The sequence below is a fragment of the Ailuropoda melanoleuca genome, chromosome 2, assembly GCF_002007445.2.
Source record: "Ailuropoda melanoleuca isolate Jingjing chromosome 2, ASM200744v2, whole genome shotgun sequence".
Lineage (NCBI taxonomy): Eukaryota > Metazoa > Chordata > Mammalia > Carnivora > Ursidae > Ailuropoda > Ailuropoda melanoleuca.
In genome coordinates, this window is record NC_048219.1 from 131,472,575 (window position 1) to 131,500,544 (window position 27,970).

General features: G+C 36.8%; 1 protein-coding gene and 1 pseudogene across 16 annotated transcripts in view; one reads left to right on the forward strand and one right to left on the reverse strand.

The window, feature by feature from the left end:
- Nucleotides 1-27,970, forward strand: part of SLC4A10 (solute carrier family 4 member 10) — a 304,114-nt gene that overhangs the window by 224,974 nt on the left and 51,170 nt on the right. For all 16 annotated transcript variants that reach the window (XM_034654639.1, XM_034654638.1, XM_034654629.1 and 13 more), the window contains 3 exons: nucleotides 3,098-3,272; nucleotides 3,861-3,994; nucleotides 4,388-4,633. In XM_034654639.1, the coding sequence (XP_034510530.1) occupies nucleotides 3,098-3,272; nucleotides 3,861-3,994; nucleotides 4,388-4,633 (555 nt within the window). The remainder of the gene's footprint in view (nucleotides 1-3,097; nucleotides 3,273-3,860; nucleotides 3,995-4,387; nucleotides 4,634-27,970) is intronic.
- LOC109490501 lies at nucleotides 22,151-22,830 on the reverse strand (annotated as a pseudogene).

Here is a 27,970-nt window from a genome sequence, read left to right on the forward strand (position 1 = left end):
GAATATTTATTTGTTTGAATACCTAGTACTTGAATACCTATTTAATGCCAATTAATTTGATTTCCCAGTACTTGCTAATGATTTTTGTTACTATTAAACCCGAACAGTGGATACATCATTCCATTTTATCTTACCTAGTCTTTCATTTTGCTGTGCATAAAATGCATTCACAGATTCTTAGAATGAATAAGAAAACTGTCAGTTGCCCCTTCTAAAAAAGCCTGTTGAAAGCTTCAAGTTCGAGATGGAAATAATAATAAATACCAGGAACTCAGTCTTATAGACCCTATCTCATTACATGCAAGTAGGATGTATATAATAGTATTTTTTATTTTTATGGTTGTAATTTGAAAGAGCTATATGATTTATTTTTCTAATCACACATCTTTGAAGAGATGAAAGCTTCAATTTATTTCTTAAAATGGTTCTTTATCGTTTGACAGCTTGTCTCTCTCCAAGCAATGTGTGAGCAGAAAAGCAGAAAACCTTGGGAGGGTCTGTCTTCAGGGAATATGTGCACACAGCCTCCATTATAATTGAAGGCAATGGCAAAGGCTTTGCAGGATTGGTACTCCCTTCCTCTCAAGGCCATTTCTGGGACTGCTTTCACTGTGTCCTCTAAGCCGACTTTCCGGTTTCTGACAACTCTGTGCATTTTAATTCTCCTCTGTTCTTTCCCTTTATCTATGTTGTGTCTCTGAGGAAATGTCCTTGAACGTCTTCCTCGGGCTCCATACATAATTTGAGATGATTCAAATAATTTTTTCCTTTTCCCTTTACTGGAAGCACGGTTACTCCCTCTGTTTGCTTTCATATTTTCAAATGCTGTCTTTTTATTTTTGGTGGTTCTTTTTTTCTCTCTTTCTCTCTCTCTCAGGTGTAACATGCCACATAGCTTAGATTTTTTTCGAAGTTCACTTTTCCTTACTGCTTCCTAAATCCTCCCAGGTCACCAATATCCGGTATCTTCGCTTCTCCAGAGTTCTTCCACAGATTCTGTTGCTGACATGACTTGAAGTATCCATTACTCATCTGCTCTCCTGGAGTTGCTGGTGTACATCTGGGCTGCACTTGCACTGTTCTCTGCAATGACCTCCCACTTCCGGATTTAGATTTTTGCTGCTAAAAGCACGTTTATTACACAGTAATATAATAGCTATGTAGACTAATGTATGCCCTACCAAGTAATTAATTAGAAAACAATGGTCTAATAGGAAGTACTATCAAACCTATAAATATTAACTACTAAGTAATAGCTCATAATCACCTCAAAATATTTTGGGGTTAGGTGGGATATAAATTATAAATGAATGAATAAATAGTAGATTAAATCTATTTTGAATTGTGACTTTGATAAGTTAACACATTCAGAACCGATCCTCCCCAAATAAAATTATATATATGTCTAACAAACACAGGTAGGGGAACCTAAGGTGATCTTTGTGTGTTTGAATTTCGCAGGTTCACTGTAAGCTTCTTTTGAGTTTAAAGGTCCTCTTTTTAATTGGATTTCATCCTACTCAGTTTCTCTTACTCTGTATCTCTCTGATGGAAGCAATCACTAGGAAAACACAGTGATTCTATCACTTACATATTAGTAAGATAGTTACTATCATATTACTATTGTGTCTATATTAGATCAGGGCAATTAAAAATGATAGTCAAAATTTTCAGTTATCCTGAAGATATGCATTTTTCAAGGCAAACCAGAATTTGTTTTTCAAGAGAACAATAATGTTTGAGGCGATTCTTAGATTGCTAGTGAACATTTCTATCTAAAAAATAAATTAAAAATAAATTATATATTTTGCATAACCCAAATATATTCAGCATACTGGCAGGATATTGGAACATAATAGGCTTTTTTTTTTTAAGTTTTTTTTTTTATTTGACAGAGAGAGAGACAGCCAGCGAGAGAGGGAACACAAGCAGGGGGAGTGGGAGAGGAAGAAGCAGGCTCATAGAGGAGGAGCCTGATGTGGGACTCGATCCCATAGTGCCAGGATCACGCCATGAGCCGAAGGCAGATGTTTAACCGCTTTGCCACCCAGGCACCCCCATAATAGGCTTTTTTAACCTCCCCATAGGAACTTAACCAGAGTCTTATTCATTTTAATATGACATCTTTATTCCTTGGAGCACAAAGAGCTCTTAGTAGCCAACTGTTAAATCCACATATTATTATAAAATGTTCAAAGAATGAGAATGCCTGTTCATTAATACTGTCATTCCTAGTAGATTGAAAGCATTTTAGTCCTCAAATTTTAGGGAGCATTTCATAATTTAATGCTATTTGCCCCCCTCCCCTATCCCCAAATCCTCTTTGAAGTGTTTCAGTGTGGTTTTTGGATACATTTAGAATAAGTGAATTTATACCAATGAAGGGTATTATTGTCTTGTGAATGATAGATGTAGGGATATATTTAGACAAAAGTGGATCAAAATTACATTTTTCTAGGTTGGTTATTATAAGGTCCCTTTCTTAATTTCCTAAAAATGAAAATAATTATGGAAGCAATCTGTCTTTACTAGGTATTACTGTCCTCCATAAGGCCATTTAGATGCCTGCTTGCAACAATACCTAGTGAGGACTATTCTGGCTGAGAAAGTAGGTAACTGGAGCTGTGGTTAAACACTACATCTTCTCTCCAGGGTAATGTTCTCTATTGGAGAATACAAAAGCCAGTTTACCCTCCCAATCTTCACTTCCTGCTACGCTAAATGAAATGTAAACAATTGGAAAATACTGCCAGTGATTGAGGGGAGCAGGCCTGAGTTTAGGAGGAGGAGATGGATATAGAAATGGCACAGAGATTAGAGTAATCCTTAAATCTCATTATCTGAATTTTGATCGAGAAACTGGTCTGAACCTTGTTTGAGAGAACCTAGGGTTTTTTGGTTGCTGGCACAATATTTGGTTAGGAATTGAAGTAACCTAGTGGTGCAAAGCCATCTCTGTAGATCATGATAATGGGTCTCATCTCTGCTGATGGAAAACGTATATTGTGACCTGGCAACAAAGTAAATGAGGGTTTTGATTTGTGTGGGTTTTTTTTATATTTGGATTTCACTCTTGTGTCTCTCCCCCCTGTCTTAGGATTTTTGGGGGACTTATTTTAGATATCAAAAGAAAAGCTCCATACTTCTGGAGTGACTTCAGAGATGCTTTCAGCCTGCAGTGCTTAGCATCTTTTCTGTTTCTCTACTGCGCGTGTATGTCTCCTGTCATCACGTTTGGAGGACTGCTGGGAGAAGCAACTGAAGGTCGTATAGTACGTATTATGCTTTTCCTGGATTTTTAAAGCTCGATCAGTGTTTAAGATTCATGGTTAGATAAGTGTTCATTTGCTTTTGAATTCCATCATAAGGACAGATTTGATGTGTGGTCTTACTGGTACACTTCATATGAGTTTTCTGGATGTCTAGTAGAACTGGTCATCTGGGAATGGAATATCTCAGAAGTTAATGCTTAAGTCTCACACAAGGTTCTGGTCTCATCCCTGACCCCCAGTGTTTGGCTAGCTTTTTGCTCTGGTTCTCACTTCACCAGCAGTCCATTTCCTATTTATACAGGCCATGCTTCTGTCCTGAACCTTACCACAAATACATGTAAGCCGTTAGTAGACAAAAGAAAAGTAAGATAAGGAATGTGGAGAGGACATATCCCCACTGAGTACCACTCATATTCTGCTGACTGCTTATCCCTTTTCTTATCCTTTTACCCCACATCCTGCCCAAGGTCGCTAGGCTTTTCATGGCAAAGGAGAAAGAATATACTCATGTATTTTAAACATTTTCTCCCTAGTTATAATGGTTGCCTGTACAGCTTAGATAATGGACTTATTTGTATCTCTACACAGAGTGCAATCGAATCTCTCTTTGGAGCATCTATGACTGGGATAGCCTATTCTCTCTTTGGTGGACAGCCTCTTACCATATTAGGCAGTACAGGACCAGTTTTGGTGTTTGAAAAGATTTTGTTTAAATTTTGCAAGTAAGTGTTACTTTTGGCCCTTAGCCCCTTTCTCTTTCTCCACTGTATTTCTACTTCTCCCAACATCACATTCGGGGTCCGCTGGGAGAGGTGGAAGTGGCTCATTCGATTCAGTTTGCCGTTTTGTCTCTCCGTGGAAATCAAGGAAAAATAAAAGATTTGTGTAATATATTAAGTAAAATTGATAAAAAATCATATTCTGTATTAAACACCGAGAAACTCCTTTTAGTTTTGTCCCCTTAGATGCTCCCTTTAGACAGTCTTGAATTTAGATACTCATGGGATGTGAAGCTTATTTACTTTCACTTCCTAAATTAGACTTATTTCCATCTATTTAAAATGGTGGCAAGCTGTTAAGTGACCTTATTCTCACTGTTCTTTTCCTCCATCTAGAGAATATGGGCTGTCATACCTGTCTTTAAGAGCTAGCATTGGACTCTGGACTGCAACTCTGTGTATCATACTCGTGGCCACCGATGCAAGCTCCCTTGTCTGCTATATCACCCGGTTTACTGAAGAAGCTTTTGCTTCTCTTATTTGCATCATTTTCATTTATGAGGCTCTGGAGAAGTTGTTTGAACTCAGTGAAGCATATCCAATCAACATGCATAATGATTTGGAATTGCTGACACAATACTCGTAAGTAACATTTCCCCTGTTGACTGTGGGGCTTTTTTCTTTACAAAATTGCTATTGTTTTAAGAAATATGAGAAACTTACCCTACAGATAAAGTGACTTAAATTGATTCATGATCTAAATCCCTGACCAGACTCTCAGAGTTGAACAGGATTTTAAAAATCCTCTCATCAGCTACTCATCTGATACTTGAGTTTTCATTATAAAAACAAAACAAAGCCCACTGAATTTAAATGTAACTTTGCTTTCAGAACTTACCACATTTATGATGGAGGTACTCAGGCTTTGCCTGTTGAAGGTGATATTACTGTTTAGGATTAAAGATGGGACTATACCTACTGTACTTTCTAGTTTTAGTACACCAGCAGTTTGAAAAATTTCTCTAATGCTGTGTTTGCAGAGTATATGTGGACATTACATTGAGCCTTTCTTTGATTTAATTTTAGGATTTTTTTATTGCATTTACATATACACATTTTTGTCCAGCAAATATTTGAAGCAATATGTTCTTTACAAGGCACTTAACCACCAATGTTCTTCTTATAAACTGCAGATATTACTTCAAATCCTTTGAAAGTTTATTACCTTTATTTACTAGTGGAAGACATCTGAACTGTTGAAATTAGGCCAAAATTGTGTATTGTTAGAATTTTGTTAAGAATGATTTAAATATGGGGTGCCTGGGTGGCATAGCGGTTAAAGCATTTGCCTTCGGCTCAGGGCGTGATTCCGGCGTTATGGGATCGAGCCCCACATCAGGCTCCTCCACTATGAGCCTGCTTCTTCCTCTCCCACTCCCCCTGCTTGTGTTCCCTCTCTTGCTGGCTGTCTCTATCTCTGTCGAATAAAGAAATAAAATCTTAAAAAAAAAAAAAAAGAATGATTTAAATATACAGTTTTGAAAATAGCATGATTTTTAGTACTTTAAATTTTTCCTGGTCATCAGAGATATCTTTAACAGTAAACCTCTGTTTCAGACAAGAAAAATCAGAGTGGAAATATAAAACAATTTTCTCCCAAAGCAAATAGTGAGAGTGTTGTGAACAGGACTCAGAAGTGGATGAAGGAAGTGTCAGGGACTCTCAGGAAGCAGGCAAACCACAAGGGCAGTTTGATCAGAATGAGGGATAACCCTTTCTTTTCTTTTTAGAGAGCACCTAATTTGGATATCCTTGCGGGATATATATTTATCTGCTTGGATTTTTCAAACTTATTACATGCCAAACACTATGCTAGAGGTGTAAAAATATTCTGTCCTCAGTGAGCTTCCAGTTTAAAGGGAATATAGACAAACAGACAACACAGTGAAATAAGTGCTGTGTTAGGAGATTGGTACAGAACGCAATGGTACCACACCAGAAGAACACCCTACCCAGATTTTGGGTTCATAGAGGACTTCCTGCAGGAAGTGACATAGAAGACCAGAATAGCAGTAAGAGTTAGGAAGGTGCTGAGGAATAGGGTGGGAGAGAGGTCCAGATGGAAGGAATGGCACAGGTCTGGATGTAAGAAATGCATTAATGCTTTGAAATATTGGCAAAAGTTATAGAGATAGTGGTAAAACAAGAAATTGGATTTAGGTTTTAGGATTTTGATGCAATTTTCAGTACACTGATGAGTACAAATAAGCTATCCAAAAGAAACAACACAAAACAAGTAAAATAGGTAAAAGCAGAACTATTCCGTTTGAAGTGGTGGGAAGCACCACCTGTCTACCCTTCCGGTTGCTCTTGAACCCTCAGTGGCCACTTCTAAGGTACTTCAGACTGAAGAATACCATTTAATATCTCTCCGGGTTTGAAAAGGAAAAAGATCAGAGAAGCAAAGACTGTGCCCTGGATAATGGTCATAGCTTGAATGTAGAAGAAAAAATAAGACAGAAGGATCAGAAAAAGATTAAAAAAAAAAACAGATAATGTCAGGTTGTCAAAGGCAAGGGATGAGGCTGTGCCAAGAGACCTTTAGAGAACAGAGGTGCAGAGATCAAACAGAATGAGAGACAGAGATCATCATTTACTTTCAAAACAGTATTGTGTGGGGAGGGGAGGCAGAACTACAAGCCAGTTTGCAAAAGAGGAAGAAGGAAGTAGGCGGTAACGACGTGGGGAAAGTATGCATAGGCCATTTTGGTGTCAAAGAAACTGAAAAACAGTGCCTGCTGGAGAGGGCAGTGAGATCCCCAGAATGGTAATTTGTGACAGAAAAGAGCTATGTGTGTTTGGAAATGAGGACATAGAGGCAGAGGGAAGAGAGAGACTAGAGATGATAGTGAGAGAGTAGATATATGTGGGATTGCCACCTCCCCAAAAGTGATGAGATCAAGACGAATTGTGGGGTTCAGTAAGACAAATGCTCAGAGGATAATTGGAGAGCAAAAATAGCTTTGTTCATGATTCCTGCTTTTCAGGGCAATCAGGAGGCGAGTTGCTTGGGTCATGACTCTCTCAATGTTTCCGTCTTCTCTTTTCTAAAAACAGATCCCCACAAGTTTAAGTTCAAGTTATGCTTTATCACAGTGTATGCATCCAAAACCTAATCATTTGAAGGCTGAGCAGGAATGTGTGCTAATCACTGTGTTCCATTGCCCAAGTGCTCTTCTCAACCACAATTAGGAAAGACTGGTTCATCCTGCTGGGTGCTGAGATTTTAGTATTGTTTGGTGCTGAAATGAGTGTAGGAGAATCAGGGAGGTTGACAGTCTCCCTGGGAAATGTGTGATCAGATATCTTTACCAGACCATCCCCACTTTGATTTTCACACTGGGATTCCCAGGTTCCAATACCACTCATATATCGTGCTCATGAATCTGATCAGTAGTGCCATTACCTGGTCTTTGGAGAAACAAAGCCAATATTTTGCTATGCTTCTAACACATATATTTATCAATGTACTTTTAGTCATGTGCTTTTGAAAAAGTAAGTAAAAATATTGCTAACGATAACAACTAATGCATTGTATAATCTCATATGTGTGCTTGAAAGTATTATCTGTTTCACGGATTCCATAGGACACTTTTGGTGGTTTTCTTGTTCTTGCCACTGTGACCTTTTCACACTAATCAGTTTGTAAGTGCCATTATACTCATGCTCACCTAAAATTTTCTACTGATATTGCTGGCCTCATGCTTTCACAGTTTTTATGAGAAAAATTCTTAGAAAATGTCATAGCTAGGATGCAGTATATCTGAGATTGCAATCTTTGCAAAATTAATATGCCCATGCTTTCACATATCTTGTTTAGGTGTAAGATATTGAAAAAGGCATCAGATTTAGGATCTGCGTTCAGATGTTCTTTATACTTGAGCCTCCTATATTCAGATTTTCTTAAGTTCATAGTTTTACCAACCAAATAACAAAATGTCTTTGATTTTTTCAAAAAGACTTTCCTAGTTTCTCTGGCATCCTAACCTTATAATGTGGTAATATGTAGACCTTATATTTGAAGCTATAAGCTTTCTTTTCATTGTGCCAAGAGCAAGTGTCAAGATAATCAATTTAGTTTCAAGAATATATACATTACACCAGATGATCAAGCTGAATATGTCAAGTTAGCAATAAGTAATGAGTTTGTGGGAATAACTTTTTCTAGGTTGCTTTGATTTTAAGAAATGGCAAAAATAGAATAAAACATTCTGCTTATGTAAGATGGAATGTTCCTTCAATATATAGTAATAATCTAAAACTCTCAAAGATGGCTAGCTAAAGAAAGATTGGGGTGGTATTAATTCTTTGCAGTTGTTTGGATCAAAGCAAAGAACGGGACTATTACTCTAGTTTCCAATATACTAGCAGACTAGAGTTAAATAATAGCCAACAATTACAAAACCATTAGGAGGAGTGATTTTAATACTAGGTTATAGAAAGATTTTTTGTTTGTTTGTTTGGTTTTGTTTTTTTCCCCCTATTTCTTTGTTGTTTTTTCCAACTCCCAGCCCTCCGCATAATCCAGGAGTATTCTGGATAAATGTTATTTATTGACTGACATTATACTCATAGAAGAATATTATTTTTCTTACTCCTCAACTAGATTTGAGCCTCCTTTAAGGTAGAAAACATGTAATAATTTTGTCCCTCCAGTCCCAGAGTAATACCATAACTATAGTAAGTCATACATATTGATTAACTGAACATGTTGTAATATAATTGACATCACTTGGCCAATCTTGTTTGGCAAGTAAATACAATTGTGCACTTTTACAGTAACTTTAACATGACTTTTAAAGATTTCAACCAGAAGTTTTGAATAAACTTGAGATGCTATGAAAATCTTAATGTGGGATGAAGATGTACAAACCCGGCTCCATAAAACTAGTCCTGACTGAAGATTTAGACAGGGTGCCAATATGGTGGATGAGTCATCTGGAAAAATGAGAGGCAGGATTACAACCTGTAGCAAAGACTGAAAAGTTTCTCAGAGCTATAGGGAGAAAGAAGATGAAAAGGAAGTTCTCATAGCTCATGGACTTTATAATATTCACTAGTCAACAAATAAAGAATAAAACTCAGCTTTAGAGAAACCCCTGTGTTTCAGCTTTTTAAACTCAGATTTTTACTGGATATACACTCAACAAACTTATCCAGATTTCTTGCAACATTGGTTTATAATTATACTTTTGTGCATTTATTTGTGTAATGTATGCATAACTCCACCAGGTTAATCTCTGTAATGCTAGGTCCATGACTAGTAGGCACACGTCTGAACCCGCTGTCCTAGCAAAGTGCTTTTACATGTGACATAAAATGAGCATGTTCATATTTTTACATTTCTGGAAATGCCCCTTAGCATTGATACACATATTTAACATAGAGGTTTTTCTCCTTTAAAAAGCTGATAGATTATCTGACATCTTGGAATCAAATAAATATTGTTATAGAAACTCAATAAATGACTATTCAATAAAGAAACTCTGGTAATCCATCCCATTCTTGATTTTTAATCTAAACACTTGCTATCATTGTTTTCCCTTCTCACTTTGAGCTAAATTCTTATTTTAATGATAAAGTATTATCTTCACTAGCAATAGCATCCAATGTAAGTTTATCATTTGCCTGTTTCATCCTTACTGTTTCTAATGGATTATGAGCCTTTTGCGTACTAGATTAATGTTTCTTCATCTTTCTGCCTCTAGAGGTCAAGAGGGTTGGTGAGTAGGAGTAGGCCTTTTTTCTTTTCTTTTCTTTTCTTTTCTTTTCTTTTCTTTTCTTTTCTTTTCTATTTTTAAAAGATTTTTATTTATTTATTTGACAGAGAGAGAGACAGCCAGTGAGATAGGAAACTCAAGCAGGGGGAGTGGGAGAGGAAGAAGCAGGCTCCCAGCGGAGCAGGGAGCCCGATGCAGGGCTTGATCCCAGGACCCTGGGATCACGCCCCGAGCTGAAGGCAGACGCTTAACAACTGAGCCACCCAGGTGCCCCGGAGTAGGTCTTTCTTAACTGTCTGGCAACAATGTTACTTCTCAGATGCACCTTTAGCTACTCTTTCCCTTTTCTGTAACTGTAGATTTGCAGACGTTAAATAGAATTACCTTTCATGCTTTCTTGTCAAATAGCTGTGAAAGGACAGAAATTTACATGAACATCCAATATTAGTGGGAGAGTGATAAGCAAAAACTGTTGGTTTCTTCTCTTAGATACATCAAATGACCTCCAGTCATGTGGCTGTGTATCAAAATTCACAGCATTTCACTTAGTTGAGATGTGATGAACATTCTCAGAGAGTTTACAGTCTTTGAAGTACTGACCTCATTTCACTTCCTGAATTGACCTAGATTCAAGGCTACAATCTGAAATATTTAAAATGGAATATAATGATGTTTCAATTTATATTAAAATATCTCAGCACAGCCTCTAACCGGCCTACCAAAGTAAAAAAGAGATCATACACAAATTGCTAATATCAGAAATGAAAGAGGAGACATCACAAAAGATCCCATGGGCACTAAAAAGAAAATAAAGTGATACTATGAACTCACAAATTTGATAACCTAGATAAAATGGACTAATTCCTTGAAAGAGACAGTCTTCCAAAACTCACACAGGAAATAGATAATCTGAATAGGCCTATATCTATTAAAGAAATAAATCAATAATTAATAATCTTCCAAAAAAAAAAAAAAAGAAAGCACCAGGCCCAGATGAATTCACTGTTGAATTCTGCCAAACACTTAAGGAAAAAATTATACCAATTCTCTACAATCTCTTTCAGAGGATAGAAGCAGAGAGGATACTCCCTAACTCATTTTATAAGGCTAGCGTTAGCCTAATACCAAAACGAAAGAAAGATATAAGAAAAGGAAACTACAGACCAATATCTGTCATAACCAAATATACAAAAATCCTCAATAAAACATTAGCAACTCAACTTCAACAATGTTAAAAAAATTATACACCACAATCAAGTGGGACTTATTTCAAGTATGCAAGACTGGTTCAGCATTCAAAAATCAATTAATACAAGGCATTCATTCCATCAACAGACTAAAGTTGATAAATTCCATGATCATATCAATAAAAGCAGTAAAAGCATTTGACAAATCCAACACCCTTTCATGATAAAACTTTTGGTAAACTAGAAATAGAGGGGAACTTTCTCAACATGATAAAGAATACAGAAAAACCTACAGCTGACATCACACTGAATGTTCAAAAACTAGAAGTTTGCCCACTGAGATCAGGAACAAGTCAAGGATATGCCCTCCCACCACTCCTTTTCAACATCATACTGGAAGTTCTAGCAAATGTCATAAGACAAGAAAAGCAAATAAAAGGTATACAGATTGAAAAAGAAAAATAAAACTGTCTTTGTTTATAAATGACATGATTGTTTTTGTAGAAAATCTGGAAGAATTGACAAAACATTTCTGGATCTAACAAGTAATTATACCAAGGCTTCAGGATACAAGGTTGATATACAAACATCAATCACTTTCCTATATACCAGCAATGAACAAGTGGAATTCGAAATTAAAAACACAATACCATTTACATTAGCACACCAAAAAAAAAATACTTAAGTATGAATCTAACACAATATGCACAAGATCTATATGAGGAAAATGACAAAACTCTAGTGAAACAAATTAAAAAACCTAAATAAATGGAGAGATAGTACGTGATCATTGATAGGAGGACTCAATATTATCAAGATGTCAGTCCTTCCTAATTTGATTTATAGATGAAACACATCCCAAGTAAATCCTAGAAAGTCGTTTTAGGGATATCAACAAACTGATTCTAGAGTTTGTATGGAGAGGCAAAAGAGCCAGAATAGCCAACACAATAATGAAGGAGAACAAAGTTGGAGGACTGGAACTACCCGACTTCAACACTTACTATGAAGCCACAGTAATCCAGTGAGGTATTGGCAAAAGAATGGACAAATAGATCAGTGGAACAGAACAGAGAGCCCAGAAATATATCCCCATAGATATAGTCAACTAATCTTTGACAAAGAAGCAAAGGCAATACAATGGAGCAAAGATAGTCTTTTCAACAAATGGTGCTGAAACAACTGGACATCCACATGCAAAAAAATGAATCAAGTCACAGACTTTATGCCCTTCATAAAAATTACCTGAAAATGGATCATATTCTTAAATGTAAAATGCAAAACTATAAAAACCCCAGAAAATAACATAAGAGAAACTCCAGACAACCTTGGGTTTAGTTATGACTTTTTAGATACAACATCAAAGGTACGATTCATGAAAGAAAAAATTAAAGCTGAACCTCATTAAAATTAAAATTTTCTGTTCTGTGAAAGATATAAGAGAAGGAAAAGACAAGCCACAGACTGGGAGAATACATTTGCAAAAGACATATCTAATAAAGAACTGTTACCTAAAACATCCAAAGAACATCTAAAACTCAACACTAATAAGCCAGGATTTTTAGGGCAGTAAGACTACTCTGTATGATACTATAATGGTGGATACATATCATTATAAATATGTCCAGTCCCATAGAATGTCCAACACCAAAAATGAATCCTAAGGTGAACTGTGGACTTTGACTGATAATGATGTGTTAATGTGGTTAATTGTTTACAACAAATGTTCCACTCTGGTGGATTATATTGATAATGGGGGAAGTGACATATGCGTCCAGGTGGGGGGTATATGGAAAATCTCTGTATCTTCTGCTTAATATCCTTGTGAACCTAAAACTACTCTAAAAAATAAAGTCTATTTAAAAAAATCAAAGGTAATTAAGATATATTATATTGGAATCTAGCAAGTGAATCATGAGCCTCATCTCCTAGAGATGGCACTTGGGGCTTGATTCCTAACTGATTCAGTGTCCAGCCATTTTTGGTAGCTGATGACAGGCTAAAACAGGACCAGAATCCTGCTTATGGAATATTTCACCTGCTGGGCACATTGCCATGAATGCTTTGGGAGATGACTATAATGCCAGTGTTGGCACTTTGTATATGATTTGATCATTTTACTCGAGGTATCTGCCATTCCTATTGGGAAATTTTGAGGAAATTATTCTTGTTCATGTAAAATGTTGCTACATTATTTATTCATTCATCTCCACTTTGCTGGATATTTTAAGTGTCACTACTACATACTTTATAGTATTAGTCACACTGAATAAATGCTTAGAGACATTGCTAATAACTTGTTTTGGAGGAAGAAACACTTCCCTTTAACTATTGAAATTAATATGTTAATTGTGATGAATACTATTCCTACTAGATATTTTATAAAACCAACCAAATTCAGTTAGCTTAGCATATTTTTTTATACGTGAAATTCTTGATAATATAAGGTGTTCTGCTTATATACTTTACATTTATTTTTTTAACAAACAGGAAAATATCAACTCTGGAAAGGGAGACATTTACTTTGTAAAAACATTCTTTGGTTATAGTTCTCAGTTTTTATATACCACACAAAAAGCTATTTTTATAAACAATCTCTCTCCAAGACTGTTTAAATATTATGTGAAGGGTAATGAAATATGTTGTGTAAGTTAACTTTCATTGCTAGTCTCTGTGAACTTGTGTCCAGGCCAGTTGTGCTACTTCCACTCACTCCACTGTGCTGCTCATCTCTTCAATACGTAGGTAACTGGTGTCTTCCTGGTCTATTAGAACTTGCTCTAAAGATAATTAGTAGGAGTCTGATTTTATTTCTCCCATTTTTTAAAAAAATTGGTATCTGAAAGAATGAAGCATCCACAGTAGAATTTTTTAAACTATGAAATCAAATTTTTAGAGGATGAAAGAGATGGTTCTCCTCACTCTGAAATCATATCACTGGGTGTTACGGGCTAAATTGTGTTCCCCCAAACTTTGTATGTAGAAGCCCGAACCCCCGGAGCTCCAGATGCGGCTACATTTGAAGACAGGGTTTTTAGAAAGGTGATTCAGGGTGGGTAATGAAAACTGACTGATGTGCTTATAAGAAGAGAACATTTGGACACACAGAGACACTGGGAGGCACATACATGGTGAAAAGATCATCTGAAGACACAACAAGAGGGCAACCATTTGCAAGTCAAAGAGAGAACCCTCAGAAGAAACTAATTCTGCTGGTACTTTGATTGTGGACTTCCAGCCTCCAGAACTTTGAGAGAATAACTTTCTGATGTTCAAGCCACCCAGGCTGTGGTATTTTGGTAGGGCAGCCCTAGCAAACTAATATACGGGGAAGATGCTTACAGGTTAGGCCTATTTGTGTTTGCAGTTTTAAGAGCAAATTCTGTCAGGTCTCTCCCCCTATTAATGGCAATTCCATCCTTTTAGCTGTTTAGACTTAAAAAAAAACAAACACATGGGTTTATTCTTGATTCTCTTTCTCACACATCTAGATTTCTCAGCAAATAAAAGGCTTTATACAGAATATGAACCCTTTTAACCACCACCTCTACCTCCATAATCCCTTTCTAAATTATTAGTTGGTCTTCCAACTGGTGTTCCTGATTTTACACCTCTTTCATAGACTCTTCTCTGTGAAGCGGCTGGAACTGTTCTCTTAAACTCAAGTCACATCATGTCACTCTGCTTCTCAAAGCCCACTGATAGCTTCCTATTATCTTCAAGATGTTGTATGAGCATTTTTTCATGTGTGTGTTGGCCATCTGTATGTCTTCTTTGGAGAAATGTCTGTTCATCTCTTCTCCCTATTATTAATTGGATTATTTGTTTATCAGTAGTTGAATTTTATAAGTTCTTTATATTTTGGATACTAACCTTTTATTTATTTATTTTTTATTTTATTTTATTTTTTTTACTTCTTAATAATAATTTTTATCATATTGTGTTAGTCACCATACAGTACATCCCTAGTTTTTGATGTAAAGTTCCATGATTCATTACTTGCATATAACACCCAGTGCACCATGCAATATGTGCCCTCCTTAATACCCATCACCAGCTTATCCCATTCCTCCACCCCCCTCCCCTCTGAAGCCCTCAGTTTGTTATTTTTAAGAAGCTTGGTAATAACCTGGCTTAAAAGATTGGGGTAGGAATCTGCACCAATATCCTATTTTGTGGCCTTAGGTAAGCCCCTGAGAGCAGCCTTCTGGAGACAATGTCTTAACTCAAAAATGCATAAGAAATATATTTGAAATACATAGGAAATAAGGGATCTGGAAGTATACCTACCAAACATATAATTTTGGGGAGGGGGCACAGAAGATAGGATTATGAGAAAAAAAGCCTTCTTTTCTTTGTATATTTCAAAATGTTCAACTGGCATTGTGTGCATGCATTATTTTATAATTTCTTTCTAAGAATAAGTCTTATGATGGGAAATTCATCCTATGGCAAGTCATAAGATGAGCTAATTAGGACCAGGTTGTGCTCATCAAATCAGTTCCCTGTAACCAAATTTACTTCCCATTTCAGGAAAATAGCAACCTACAAAATTCAAGGGTAGAATAGAGCAAAATGTTTAAGGTATAATAAGTAGATTTGCCATTTTGTTCATACATTTTCTTACTCACTCACTGACTCATTCCTTCAGTATCCATTGGTCTTCTCTGTATTGTTTGCATTGATAGTATGAAAATGATTATGATATGGGTTCCACTCTCAAGGAGCTCAGTGATTATCAAGAAGAGCCTGCAGAGGCCCTTTGTATATTGTGTTGCACACTGAGTATTTGTTGAATCAATAAATGAGGAGGGAGCTAGAGGCAATGCCTACTCAAATAATTGCAGCACAGTATTTATACTAGATATATGCATAATGGCCTGGAGAAAAAAAGTAAGAAACTACCTGGGGAGTTGGGAAATATTCATAGAAGAAGTAACCCTAAACTGTCACGCTATCTCTGTTGTACCTGTGACTTGAGTTTATTATATACAGCATATCTATGTTTTTCTCTCCCTTTATTGTATTCTGTATGCTCTACCTGAGTAGGTCATAGTTAGAGTCGAGGACACTGAGGTAGACAGAATGGACTCCTGGGACCAATTGGCAAGGATCCTTAAAAATTGTAATAAGTTTTATCTGGTAAAAAATTGGGGATAATGACAAAGCTCTGAGAAGAATTATGTAATAATAGATTAGAAGGTGATCATAGGAAGTAGAGCAAGGATCAATAGCTTAGGTGTGAAATGTTTAAGTCTTTACTATTGACTCAGACAATGATAATGGGAAGAAAGTGAATAAACCAGGGGGGAAAAGGAAGAAAACCCAAAATTGATGAGGCTTTATTCATTCATTTAACAAAAAATTATAGAGTACTTTCTAATTTATATGAACTATAACAAAATTTTGCATACATGACTTTATTTAAACCTCACAGTAACCTGTGGAACAAGTATTACCCCTGCTTTACAGATGATCAATATGAGGCTCCAACAAGTTAACTAGCTTGTCCAATATCATATGGCCAACGAATGATAAATGAGAGTGAAACTCAAATCCATCTGGTTTTAAAGCCCATGAACTTTCTCCTACAACATATTAAATAAAAATAATAGTAAAGGATTATTATTATTATTATTATTTCAACTCCTTAAAGGCAAGGACTGTCATATATATCTATGCATTTCCCCATAACAGTTAGCAAGGTATTCTGCACAAATAATTTTAAACCATTATATATCAATGAAAGAATAAATAACATTGCTTGCTGTGTGCTAGACATTTGGGTGTAAAAGTGACAGAATAGGTGGGGTCTCTGCTCTTACATAGCATATTATCTATTGAAAAAGTTAGACATTAAGCATTACTCAAAGAAGTGCTTAATTATAGTTGATATAAGTGCTAACATATAAAGCTGCAGAATATGACATCCTGCACGAGAGTGAGAAATACTTCCAAAGTTATGTATTTAGAGGCCGAGGAGAGGATATGGCTGTTTGAATGGAAATGAAATTCAGATGAGAACAAATTTAAGAATTTAATGGAGAGAGTATTTATATTTTCAGTATCAGCTAGTAGTCATAGTGTTTTATAGAGTTATTTTGCATATTTTTGAAAATTTCTTTTCTTCATGATATAGCAGTAAGTTTAGATAATTTCCTAGACTGATAAGTATAAATACTTAAACAATCTCTTCTAAGAATAAATTCCAAAATATGGAAATAAATATATTCATAAAAGACTTACCACTGTGTTATTTAAATAGTCATCTTAATAGAAACAAATTAAATGTTTAATAATAAAGAATGAGTAAGTAAGCCATGTCTCATGCATTAACAATTATAGTTATGAAGAATAATGTAGCCACATGGAAAATGCTTTCATTATGATGCTATATAGGAAAGATTAAAGGGGCACCTGGGTGGTTCGGTCAGTTAAGCGTCTGACTCTTGATTTCGGCTCAGGTCATGATCTCTGGGTGGTGAAATCAAGCCCTGTGTCAGGCTCTGTGCTGGGCATGGAGTCTGCTTGGAATTCTCTCTCTCCCTCTTCTCATCCCCCCACCTTAAGAAAGAAAAGATTAAAGACATTGTATGCTTATGTACATGTTGAAAATATACGTAAGAACTACTAACAGAAATATGCCAAAAATATTATAGTAACTGGTAGAAATACTATGAGAGATTTCTTTTTAATTTTTTATTCTGTAAATATTCTGTAGTGTGATTTTATTATTTTGGTAACTCAAAATACTTTTGGAAAAAGAAAGAATAGGCATAAAAATATGTTTGACTTCTACAGATAGATTATAGCTCTGATTTTATGCCTTATATCAAAACCTAACTTGCTATACAGCACTCTGGGGGCTAATTTAGTCAATAAAGAGACTTCAAAACAATGAATCATAAACCATCATTGTTCAGTACACACAGAAAGGTACTGATAATAACTACAAAAACAAAAGGAGAGCATCTGCAACCCGGAAACTAAAATTAGTAATAACGCGGAAGGGAGTTCTACCAAATTATGTTTTCCAGAAGACAGCCACAGGCTCTTCTCATGTAAGGAAGACTGATCACCTCCATTAGCCTTGAAACAAAAGCAAAGACTTCTGGATGAGGGCATTAAATTATAATGTTTATCGAATCACTCTGTAGCCATTTGTATAAATAAGACGGCATAGAGCACATGCTTTTCTTGGGGAAAGTAAGTAGAGCATGTGTCTGGTGAAGAGTATTTCAAGCCCAACAATCCAACACCACAAGTCAAAATTATTGGCATTTTTTACTGGTGTTTTTAAAACTGTAAAAAAGTGCAGATACTGCCCATTTTTTTGCCTTTGGATTGTTGAACTTCCCAGTCTGTGAGCTGGTGGTAGCGATAATTGTGTTAACAATAGCAACAGTGATGATACCTAATATCTAATTAGTATTTACTTATGCCAGACCCTGCTATAGGTGCTTTTATCTATATTAACTCATTTTACCCTCATAATACCCTCATGTGGTTGATTGCTCTCATTATCCTCACTTTAAGAAAACTGAAATCTAGAGAGGTTAAGTAACTTGTCCAAGGTTGCTCAACAAAGTGCTTGGATTTGAATGGTACAGGAATTCTGGCTGGAGAGCCTGAAGTCCAGTGTCCTAGGCACCAGGCTATCTTATGCACCTAAATAATTTTTTTTTCATTAATACTTCCATCTTATGGCCAGAGTTACTAAAAATTATTTTGGACAAAATTAGCAATGGAGCTTATTCCAAACTCATATTCCATCTCTTCACATTGCTGTCGCTAGTTTTCTTTTCTTTCTTCTTTCTTTCCTTTGGTAGTTTTGGATTAGAGTTATTTGGACTAAGTTCACCAGTATAGGTGAAGAACAAAAAAGTTGGGTTTTTCTCATTTTATTTTGATTGATTTGTTTAGAATATCTGCTTTTGACAGTTAAGAACATAAAATCTAAATATCCAGAGCCTTCTTTGAGCTACGGAGGGTTGGTACAGATACTTTATTAAACTTCCTGCACAAGTGTACAGCCTCTGAGAACTAGCTGCTGAGATTTCAAACATCGGAGGCACAGACTCAGGAAAGAACAATGATTTGATTGGCGATAGGTGGTATCTATGATGTGTAACATAAGTGTTTTAGGTTGATAAATATATTTTTCCTATTTGGAATTGATCTGTGGATGAGCAATATTATTAAGTAGAGATAGGCCTGACAAGGAGGCATACATGGCTAAGGTCCACTTAGAGACCTGACTCCAAAAAAAAGTCTCTCCTATGAGCTTGTTATTTTTATACCAAATTGCTTAGGACTTTCAGAACAAATTTTAGTACTTTCTAAGTATGTAGTTATTTCACTGTTTAAATTTAAATATCCTCCCAAGAATGGAGTAACACATTTTGCCATTGTCTTCACTAACATGATACAATCACTTTGGAAAACAGAGACCTTGACCCTGAGGGAATGGTGCACATAGCAGGTAAAGTGAATGGAGATGTGATATCAGTCCGTGGCCAGGTTTAGATGAGGCCATGAGAAATAGGACTCTGGACAGTTGGGCCAAAGGAAGTGGTGGTAGTAGAACTGTCAGGATATGAGGGCAGAGCTGCAGGGTGTTTGGGGGAGAGGGGATATCTTAAAGGAGGAGTGTCTGAAAAGGGGAAAAGGAGATGATTATACAGTGTAATGTAGATTATTTGATTTTTTCTGGGGTCATCTCACTCTTCTGGCTGTGCTGATGGAAATGGCACAAAGTTATAACTGGAGGAAGCATTTTGTAGCTAAAAGAGTGGAGGTTTCAGGGTCAAGCAGACCTGGATTCAAAGCTAATCAGTATGGCGTTGAATAAGTTACCCCTCAGTTTCCTCCAACTATAGAGTGTAGAAATCAAACTGAAACTACGAAACAAAATGCCTCCTGCCATGCAGTGGTAACTGTATGTATATCATAACTATATGCATAGTATACAGTAGCTAAAGGAAGTACACACGTGTATGTATATACACACACTTTTATACATAGATACATTCGTTCACCTGTTGTAGTGTTACCTTTCTCCCTTGTTACCTTACTTCAGCAAGAAACTTACCATGTATTCTTTAGTTTACATTTTAGTTTCCGCTTGCCATATATAAATTTACTTTCACCAAATTTTCAGAACATTCAGATCATTTCCTATCAAACTAGGGTGTTGGGCCCTTTTTGTTCTCCTGAGGTAAATTAGCAAAATGACCAACTTAGAGAATTCTAATTGTTAGCTACCTAAAAAGTAGAATGTTAGCCACATGATATAACAGATTCAGACAATGTATTACTAATCTGCTCTAACAAGAAAGAGACTATTGCTCCCCATGAATAGTAATCGTTTTCTTTTTGGCAGCACTACTATGCAATAGTCATTTATGTTATTCTTTGAAATTTGTGATAAGGCTCGGTAAGGATTTGAGGCAGTTCTTCTGTATGTTCAGAAGAAACCTGAATCATAGCATATATATTACCTAGGCAAATATAATTAACCTCTGTAGCAGTTTAAATACTTCTTTATGATTCTAAGAAGGAGTCTTTAGGGAATATATGCCAGTCTAAAGCTAGGGATTTTTCTTTTTTTTTTTTTTTCAAATTCTATATTTTATACAGAGAAAAAGACCACAGATACCTGTCCTTTTTACAAAATTTCTTACCATACACATAACAAGAATTTTTAGAAGAATAAAGTTGTTGGTCCATATTTGTTTTTCTAAGTATAACTTTGAGCATAGTTATAAGTATTTTAGTTTGTGGATTACTGCCGTACCTTGTCATTGCCTAACCTACCTGGTCTTTCTTGGAATAATAAAATAGATATCCTTAGGGCCAGTAGCCATAGTTCCAGAATATCTCAGCCATCTGGCTCTGCTACAGAATAAACTTAGACTGGAAATAAGACAATGGTGAGTAAAAGAAGCTTCCTTTGTCCACCCTACCTCCCCCAAGGGCTCCATTTGTAAAAGAAGTATACACCGGAAATCCTGTGCCCTATTAGATCCTTTTCTTGGTACCAGCCTGCCGCTGAAGTATAGTTTCTCATTTCTAAAGAGGACAAAGATACCTGTCCTAGTAGTCCTAGGAGTGATTTGTAGGTTTAATATTACACCAAAGTACTTTATAACCCACTTAGCAAGCTTATATAATGATAGCTACTTTGTATTGAGTACTAAATTCTAGGACGAGTACTGGAAACTTTACATATATATATATATATATATATATATATATATTATGGTACCTCTTCCAAGCCTCAACACGACCCCGCACAATTGTTATAATTACATTTGATACATAATGAGTTAATAGAAACTCACAGAGGTTGTGTGATTTTCTGAGGTCAAATAGGTTGAAAGGGATGAGTCAAGATTCAGCTCAGTATTTCCAAATGGAGGCTTTAATTTTCTTTCTATTCAGAACTCAGGCAACAACATTATTTAATGTCCTTAAGAATGGTAGGTGGCATTAAGAAAAAGGGAAGAGAAAATACTGAAAAATCTGTCCTTTCAACAACAAATCACCCTGATAAAATCAACGCTTGTGCTTTAGAATAGACCACCTGAAAACCCGTGGGCTTCATACATTTTATGTGTTAAGTATTGAGTAAAAAGGGAAAAATGGATGTTTTATATGCAAAAAGACTATGGTATGCTATCCAGCTAGATCCAAGCTTAGTTTTTCATAAGTTCCATTCTACTCATATTGTCCATCCTATCCACAAATCACAAGTGACATGAAATAGGAAAAACATAAGGACTTCCTTCACTTTTGAAAAACAGATGGTAAACAACAGAAAATTCTTTCAGAAATGCAGAAAATTATTTTTCATAATAGCTAATATGGCTTCTTTAATGCAGCATGGAGAGATCCATTGCATTTCTGTTTATAATCTTAATATAGCTCTTTTTTATTCTTTATAAAAATCAAATCTCCCAGTAAAAACTGTATTTTATCACACTAATCTTTAAAGTCCATCTTTAAAAATGTAGGTATAAACACTATTTTCTCACCCCCTAGAGCATTTTGCACAATAGATCTTAGGCACTGGAATAAATAGTTGCTCAGGAAAGCAGCACTGCCTCATGCAATATGATTTGGTGGTCACCATTCCTGTTTTCCAGTAAGAGGGAAATTTCATGAGCAGAAACATTGGGCTCCTTGAGATTTCACTGTTGAAGAGAATGTTTCTGAGCAACTTTTGAGCCAATATATCTTAACAGGTTGATCACAGACCTGAGGTGTTCACTCCTCATAATAACACTGCCAGACACTCATGTTAGCACCTGTGTCTGCATGGTCATGGATCATGTAGTACCCACTTCAACACTGATCTCTATGTCTAAAGATGGACACTGGGTCCTCCACTGATGAACCCTTGACATCGTATCTCCCATACATTTCTGCCCTCCAAATTTAGGTTCCACGGGCATAACAGAGATTGTATCTATCTGATTAGCCCATGGTGCTAAATATCCCACTGTAGTTCCCAGGTTGATGGTAAGTCTAACCTTCATCTCATTCTCCCAAGTGTCTTTAATCAAAGCCCCAGGGTTCTTAGTATCCTCAACATGAGAGGTAGGTTGATTGGCTCCTACTGCAACCATTGGCTTTGTGCCAATGTTCCAGTCTGGGCACCATCCTCTACATGCCGAGGAAAGGATCCTGGCCTAGCTCCTTTTAGAAACTCTACCACACGGTGACCAAAGGCGATGTGAAGAAAATGCCCATCTTTTACATCTAGGTGCAGATAATTGGCCTGGAGGTCAATATCTGGAGGCACTCAGTACCCAAATTTGGCCAGGTTGCTGTTGAGGATGGACAGGCCAGTCTCACAGCTGGACACCATGGTACTGGTTCCCAAAAACCAAGTTATTCCATGAGTCCCCTGGCAAGATGAAGGCATCATCACAATTTGCCCTTTTTTTCTTTTTTTAACATGTTGGTACTTTAATTGTTAAGCAGTGACTAATTTTTCTTTTGAAATAATGACTAATTTTCCCAGTGTAAATCAAAGTAAAGCCATGAGTTACAACTTTGAAGGATTTTAGAATCAGTTATGTCTTAAGTTTACTTGTATCAATGAGTCAGAATTAGCGATTTGTTTTTGTTACTTAGATGCGGTAAGATAACAGAAGTGCTGGCTTGTATAGTGATTTCACTAAAATATGCAAATTAATAACCTCAAATCTCCATTGATGTGCCCTTTGTTAGTAATTTAAATGGGATCAAAGGGCTAGTAAATGTTTTTGTTCCCAACTTCCTTTTAAATAAAATTCTTCCTTTCAAATGAAATTCTATGTATGTGTGTGTGCATACATACACATATATATATTTTTCCCTTTTAATGGATACATCTACCATAATGCTAATTCTCTCTTATTTTGTTACTCCTACAAGAAATTTGGCGTATTTTTCCTATTTCACATTATAGTTTTCCTTTTATCATCAATAAATTTACTTTTAACAAACATTCAGAGTATGAAAATATTTTCCCATCAAACTCCTATGGTGTTGGGCTTTTTTTTTCTGATTCAGAGTAACAGAATGTTCAACTTGGGGGATTTCCCATCATGGGAGCACCCTCCCCCTTACTACTAAACTGATTTATAGGTGGAGTTTGGCAGGTTCATATATGTATGAGCAGAACAGTAGCAAGATATTTGAAGGCCTATAATCCTTGCTTTTTCACTATTGTTTTTTCATCTAATCCTGGCACAACTGTGAAATTGGAACCAGAGATTCTGAACAAGCCATTGTAGACGTAATTAGATATTTTGGAGGCTCCCAAAGGTACAATCTCTAAACCTTCGTTTGGAGGGTCCAAGATCAATGTGAATACTTCAGGTTCTACTTTTTTTTCTCTCCAGGCTTTTATTTAAATTCTAGTTAGTTAACATACAGTGTAATGTTGCTTTCAGGTATCGAATTCAGTGATTCATCTCTTCCCTACAACACCCAGCACTCATCACACAAGCGCCCTCCTCAATGCCTGTCACCCATTTAACCCACCCCCGCCCACCTCCCCTCCAGTACTTTAGGTTCAACTTTAAAAAAATAAGTAGTGATCTTATTTCAGACTATAGACATGCTACCGAAAGCGCTACTATTAGTTTTTAGTCCCTAGACCGGTGTCTGAGTATCTTCATGAAGTATGGAAACGTCATTCATGTTAAAATTCGTTCCTGGGATTAAGAAATGACATCCTGTAGTAACGTGCAGCTCTCGTATGCATGGTAACATAGATATCTGCGGTGGCTCCAGGACTTCAGGGATCACCTGATCTGCCCCCCACACGTCCCTTTGGTGGGTGCTAAATGCAGTGATTTTCCTATCACAGTTCTCTACTATGTCCATGGACTCTTCTTGCAAGACCTCTCAGTGACCTAAGTACTTTCATTTAATGCCATTTTGTGAGAGCTTGAGCGGCAGTTATTCTAGATATGCCTAGATCTGATCTTTTCAATTAATGATATGGACTTTATATGAGGACTGCATAACCAACATTAATTACAAAAACCACAGCAATAATGGAATAAGAATCTTTCAAAAACCTCCTTCAAAAGCTTCCCAATGTTCTCATTTTAACATTCATAATACTTACGAGGGCCCTCAGTGCTCAGTCTACACCATCTGGGCCTTACTTATCTCTTAGCCCTGGCCCCATCTCTTTCCCCTCTCCCCTTATTCGTCAGCCACACCAAGCTTTCTATGCATGTCTGTCTGCTCCTTGACTCAGGTCTTCCCACCTGCTATTTGCTTTTTCTAGTCCACCACCCCCACCACCCTGCCCATACCATTTCTTATTCAATTTTGTTCATTTTTTAGTAGATCTCAGCTCAAACATCATTTCCTTAAAGTTTTCTTTAAGCACCCAGATTCAAGGTATGATTCTCCTTTTATTTACCTTCTTAGCAGCCTAGAATTCTTTATAGTACATTTCACAAATGTATTTTGATTGATTGATTGATTGATTGATGTATAGTTGACATAGAATGTTATGTTGGATTCAGGTGTGCAGCATAGTGATTCAGCATCTGTGTGTGTTATGCTATGCTTACCACAAGTTTAGCTACCATCTGTCACCATACAATGCTACTATAATACCATTGACTATATTCCCTATACTGTGCCTTTTATTGCCAGGACCTATTCATTCCATAACTGGAAGCCTGAATCTCCCACTCCCCTTCACCTATTTAGCTCAACCCCCATCCTTTTCCCCTCTGGCAGCCATCAGTTTGTTCTCTGTATTTACGGGTCTGTTCCTGCTTTTTATTTACTTGTTTGCTTATTCATTTGTTTTGTTTTTTTGATTCCACATATAACTGACATTATATGGTATTTGCTTTTCTCTAACTTATTTCACTTAGCATAATACCCTCTGTGTGCATCCATGTTGTTGCAAATGGCAAGATCTCATTCTTTTTTATGCCCGAGTAATATTTCACTGTGTGTGTGTGTGTGTGTGTGTGTGTGTGTGTGTGTGTGTGTATCATATCTTCTTGGACACTTAAGTTGCTTCCATATCTTGGGTATTGTAAATAATGCCGCAAGAAACACTGAGGTGCATGTATCTTTTCGATTTAGTGTTTTCATTTCTTTGGGTAAATACCCACTAGTGGAATTACTGGATTGAATGTATTTCCATTTTTACTTTTTAATTGAAGTATAATTAACATACACTGTTATATTAGTTTCAGGTGTACAATATAATGATTCAACAATTCTACAGCTCTCAGTGTTCTTCATGATAAGTGTACTCTTAACTCTCATCATCTATTTCACCTATCCCCTACCCACCTCCCCTCTGGCAACCACATTTGTTGTCTTTATTCAAGAGTCTGGGTTTTTTTTTTGTTGTTGTTGTTGTTTGTCTCTTTTTTGTTTGTTTCATTTTTTAAATTGTAACATATGATTGAAATCATGTGCTATTTGTCTTTCTCTTTCTGACTTAGCATTTGTGATGAGCACACCCTGAAGGTACACACACAAGTTGTCTTCTCACAGTGTCAGCTTTACTCAATCATAAAGCAAAGTTAAATCACAATTATAAAGAAGGTTCAGGATTCCAAACTCAAGGACAATTTACTGTGTGATTAAACTTGGCTTCTTACACAGCACACAGAGCAGGACAGAAGAGAAGCCACACAACAAGCCAGATAACAGAAGGGTGCAGGAAGCTAACGAACCAAACACGAAGTCAGTCTGTGGGTGTGCAGTTGAGATAAGGCCTCGGTCTGGTACGGGTCAGCTTTCAGCGGTTCATGCAGGGAAGGATCTTGGTTCTGTTTGGAGATCAATCAGGCAGAGCCTTCAATGGCAGTTGCCTTTTTTAAGTGGTCAGACATAGAGGGGTCAGGTCTGAAGAGTCTTGACAGTTTTCTGCCAAAATCCTTCCCTTTTTAAAGGGATTTCATCAGTTTTGGGTCTCTGCAGACCTCCTCTGGTTCTGCTTGTTATCAGTTCTGGGGTGTCAGCTGACATTGGTCCCAGCGAGATCTCCTAACTGCAGTACCTTCACTGCTTGCGTCATTGCTTGACACAGGCTTCTGCTTGTCAAGAGAGACTCCATTTTGTTCTCTACATCATTATATCCTTTAGCTTCATCCATGTTGTTGCAAATGGCAAGATCTCATTCTTCTTTATGACTAATATTCCATTGTATATATGTACCACACCTTCTTTATCCATTCATCTATTGATGGACATTTTGGTTGTTTCCATATATTGTTCATTCTAGAGCTAAGTAAAGTGCAATAATTACTTGGCTCTTGTATCATGACTCCTATGCCATTAAAAAAACAATGTTATGAATAGATACTTCCAGAATGGTGGCATAAGGAGCTCAACCACCCTCTCTGTGGTGAAACAATCACACTGGTGAAAACCATTTTAAAAAAGCAATAATGGAGGGGCACCTGGGTGACCAACTATTGGTTTTGACTCAGGTCATGATGTCAGGGTCCTGGGATTGAGCCCCGCGTGAGGCTTCACTCTCAGCAGGGAGTCTGCTTGGGATACTTTCTCCCTCTCCTTCTGCCCCTCTCCCTGCCCATGCTCGTGCTCTCTCTCTCAAATAAATAAATAAATCTTTTTTAAAAAAGCAATAATGGAAAGTCTGTGGAAGTTGTCTTAAGAGCATACAGCAAATAAACACTGATTAAAGAAAATCTACCAAATCTTGGTAAGAGCAACAAGTCTGCAGCATTTGAGCCATAACCTGCTTCTTCCTTAAGCCCATCCCAGCTCAGAATGACAGATGCTTCATTCTAGCCAAATATAGCCAAGATCATGGGGCTCCTTCTCCTCCTAGCCTCCAGGTGAGGACAATGATATTGTCTCAGGAAGAGTAGATTGCCAGCATTTATTATTCCACCCCAACCCCCTACATGTGTGATGAAAGTTAAATACTGAGTCAGTGCATCCAAGAGTTTGGGACTCCCTTCATTCACCCAAACCTGCCTGTAGGGTGGAGGTCTATACCTTAGGCATAGACCCTGCCCTGCCCAACTCCTTGCTCCTCAAGCAAGGGAATAGCTCAGAAAAAAAGCATGCCATTTTCCCTACCCCTAGCTCTGGAGCCAAACCTTAGAGATTTTGCCCAGGGAGAACCCCAAAATTCTCTCCAAAGGGACTGGTTTTATTTGAAGTACAGCCTAAACATACTCTCAAAAATAATGGAAGTTTTGGTGGAAAGCAATTAAGAGGCGGTAGGTAGCTCTATGAGATATACAAGCTAAACAATAGGCCATNGGTAGGTAGCTGTATGAGACCTACGAGCTAAACAATAGGCCATCTGGTGTACCAGAGAAAACCAGAGTCAACAAAATTTCAATGACCTCAACTGCAGAGGAGCTAGAATTTAATTGAATCAGATCACCAGAACAATTTATGCCCCCAGGTTATTGTCAAAAGCAATAGAGCGATCAGCCAGCAATTAGTAGAGCCCAATAGGTGGATGTATGTGGTAAGTCCTAGGACAACCA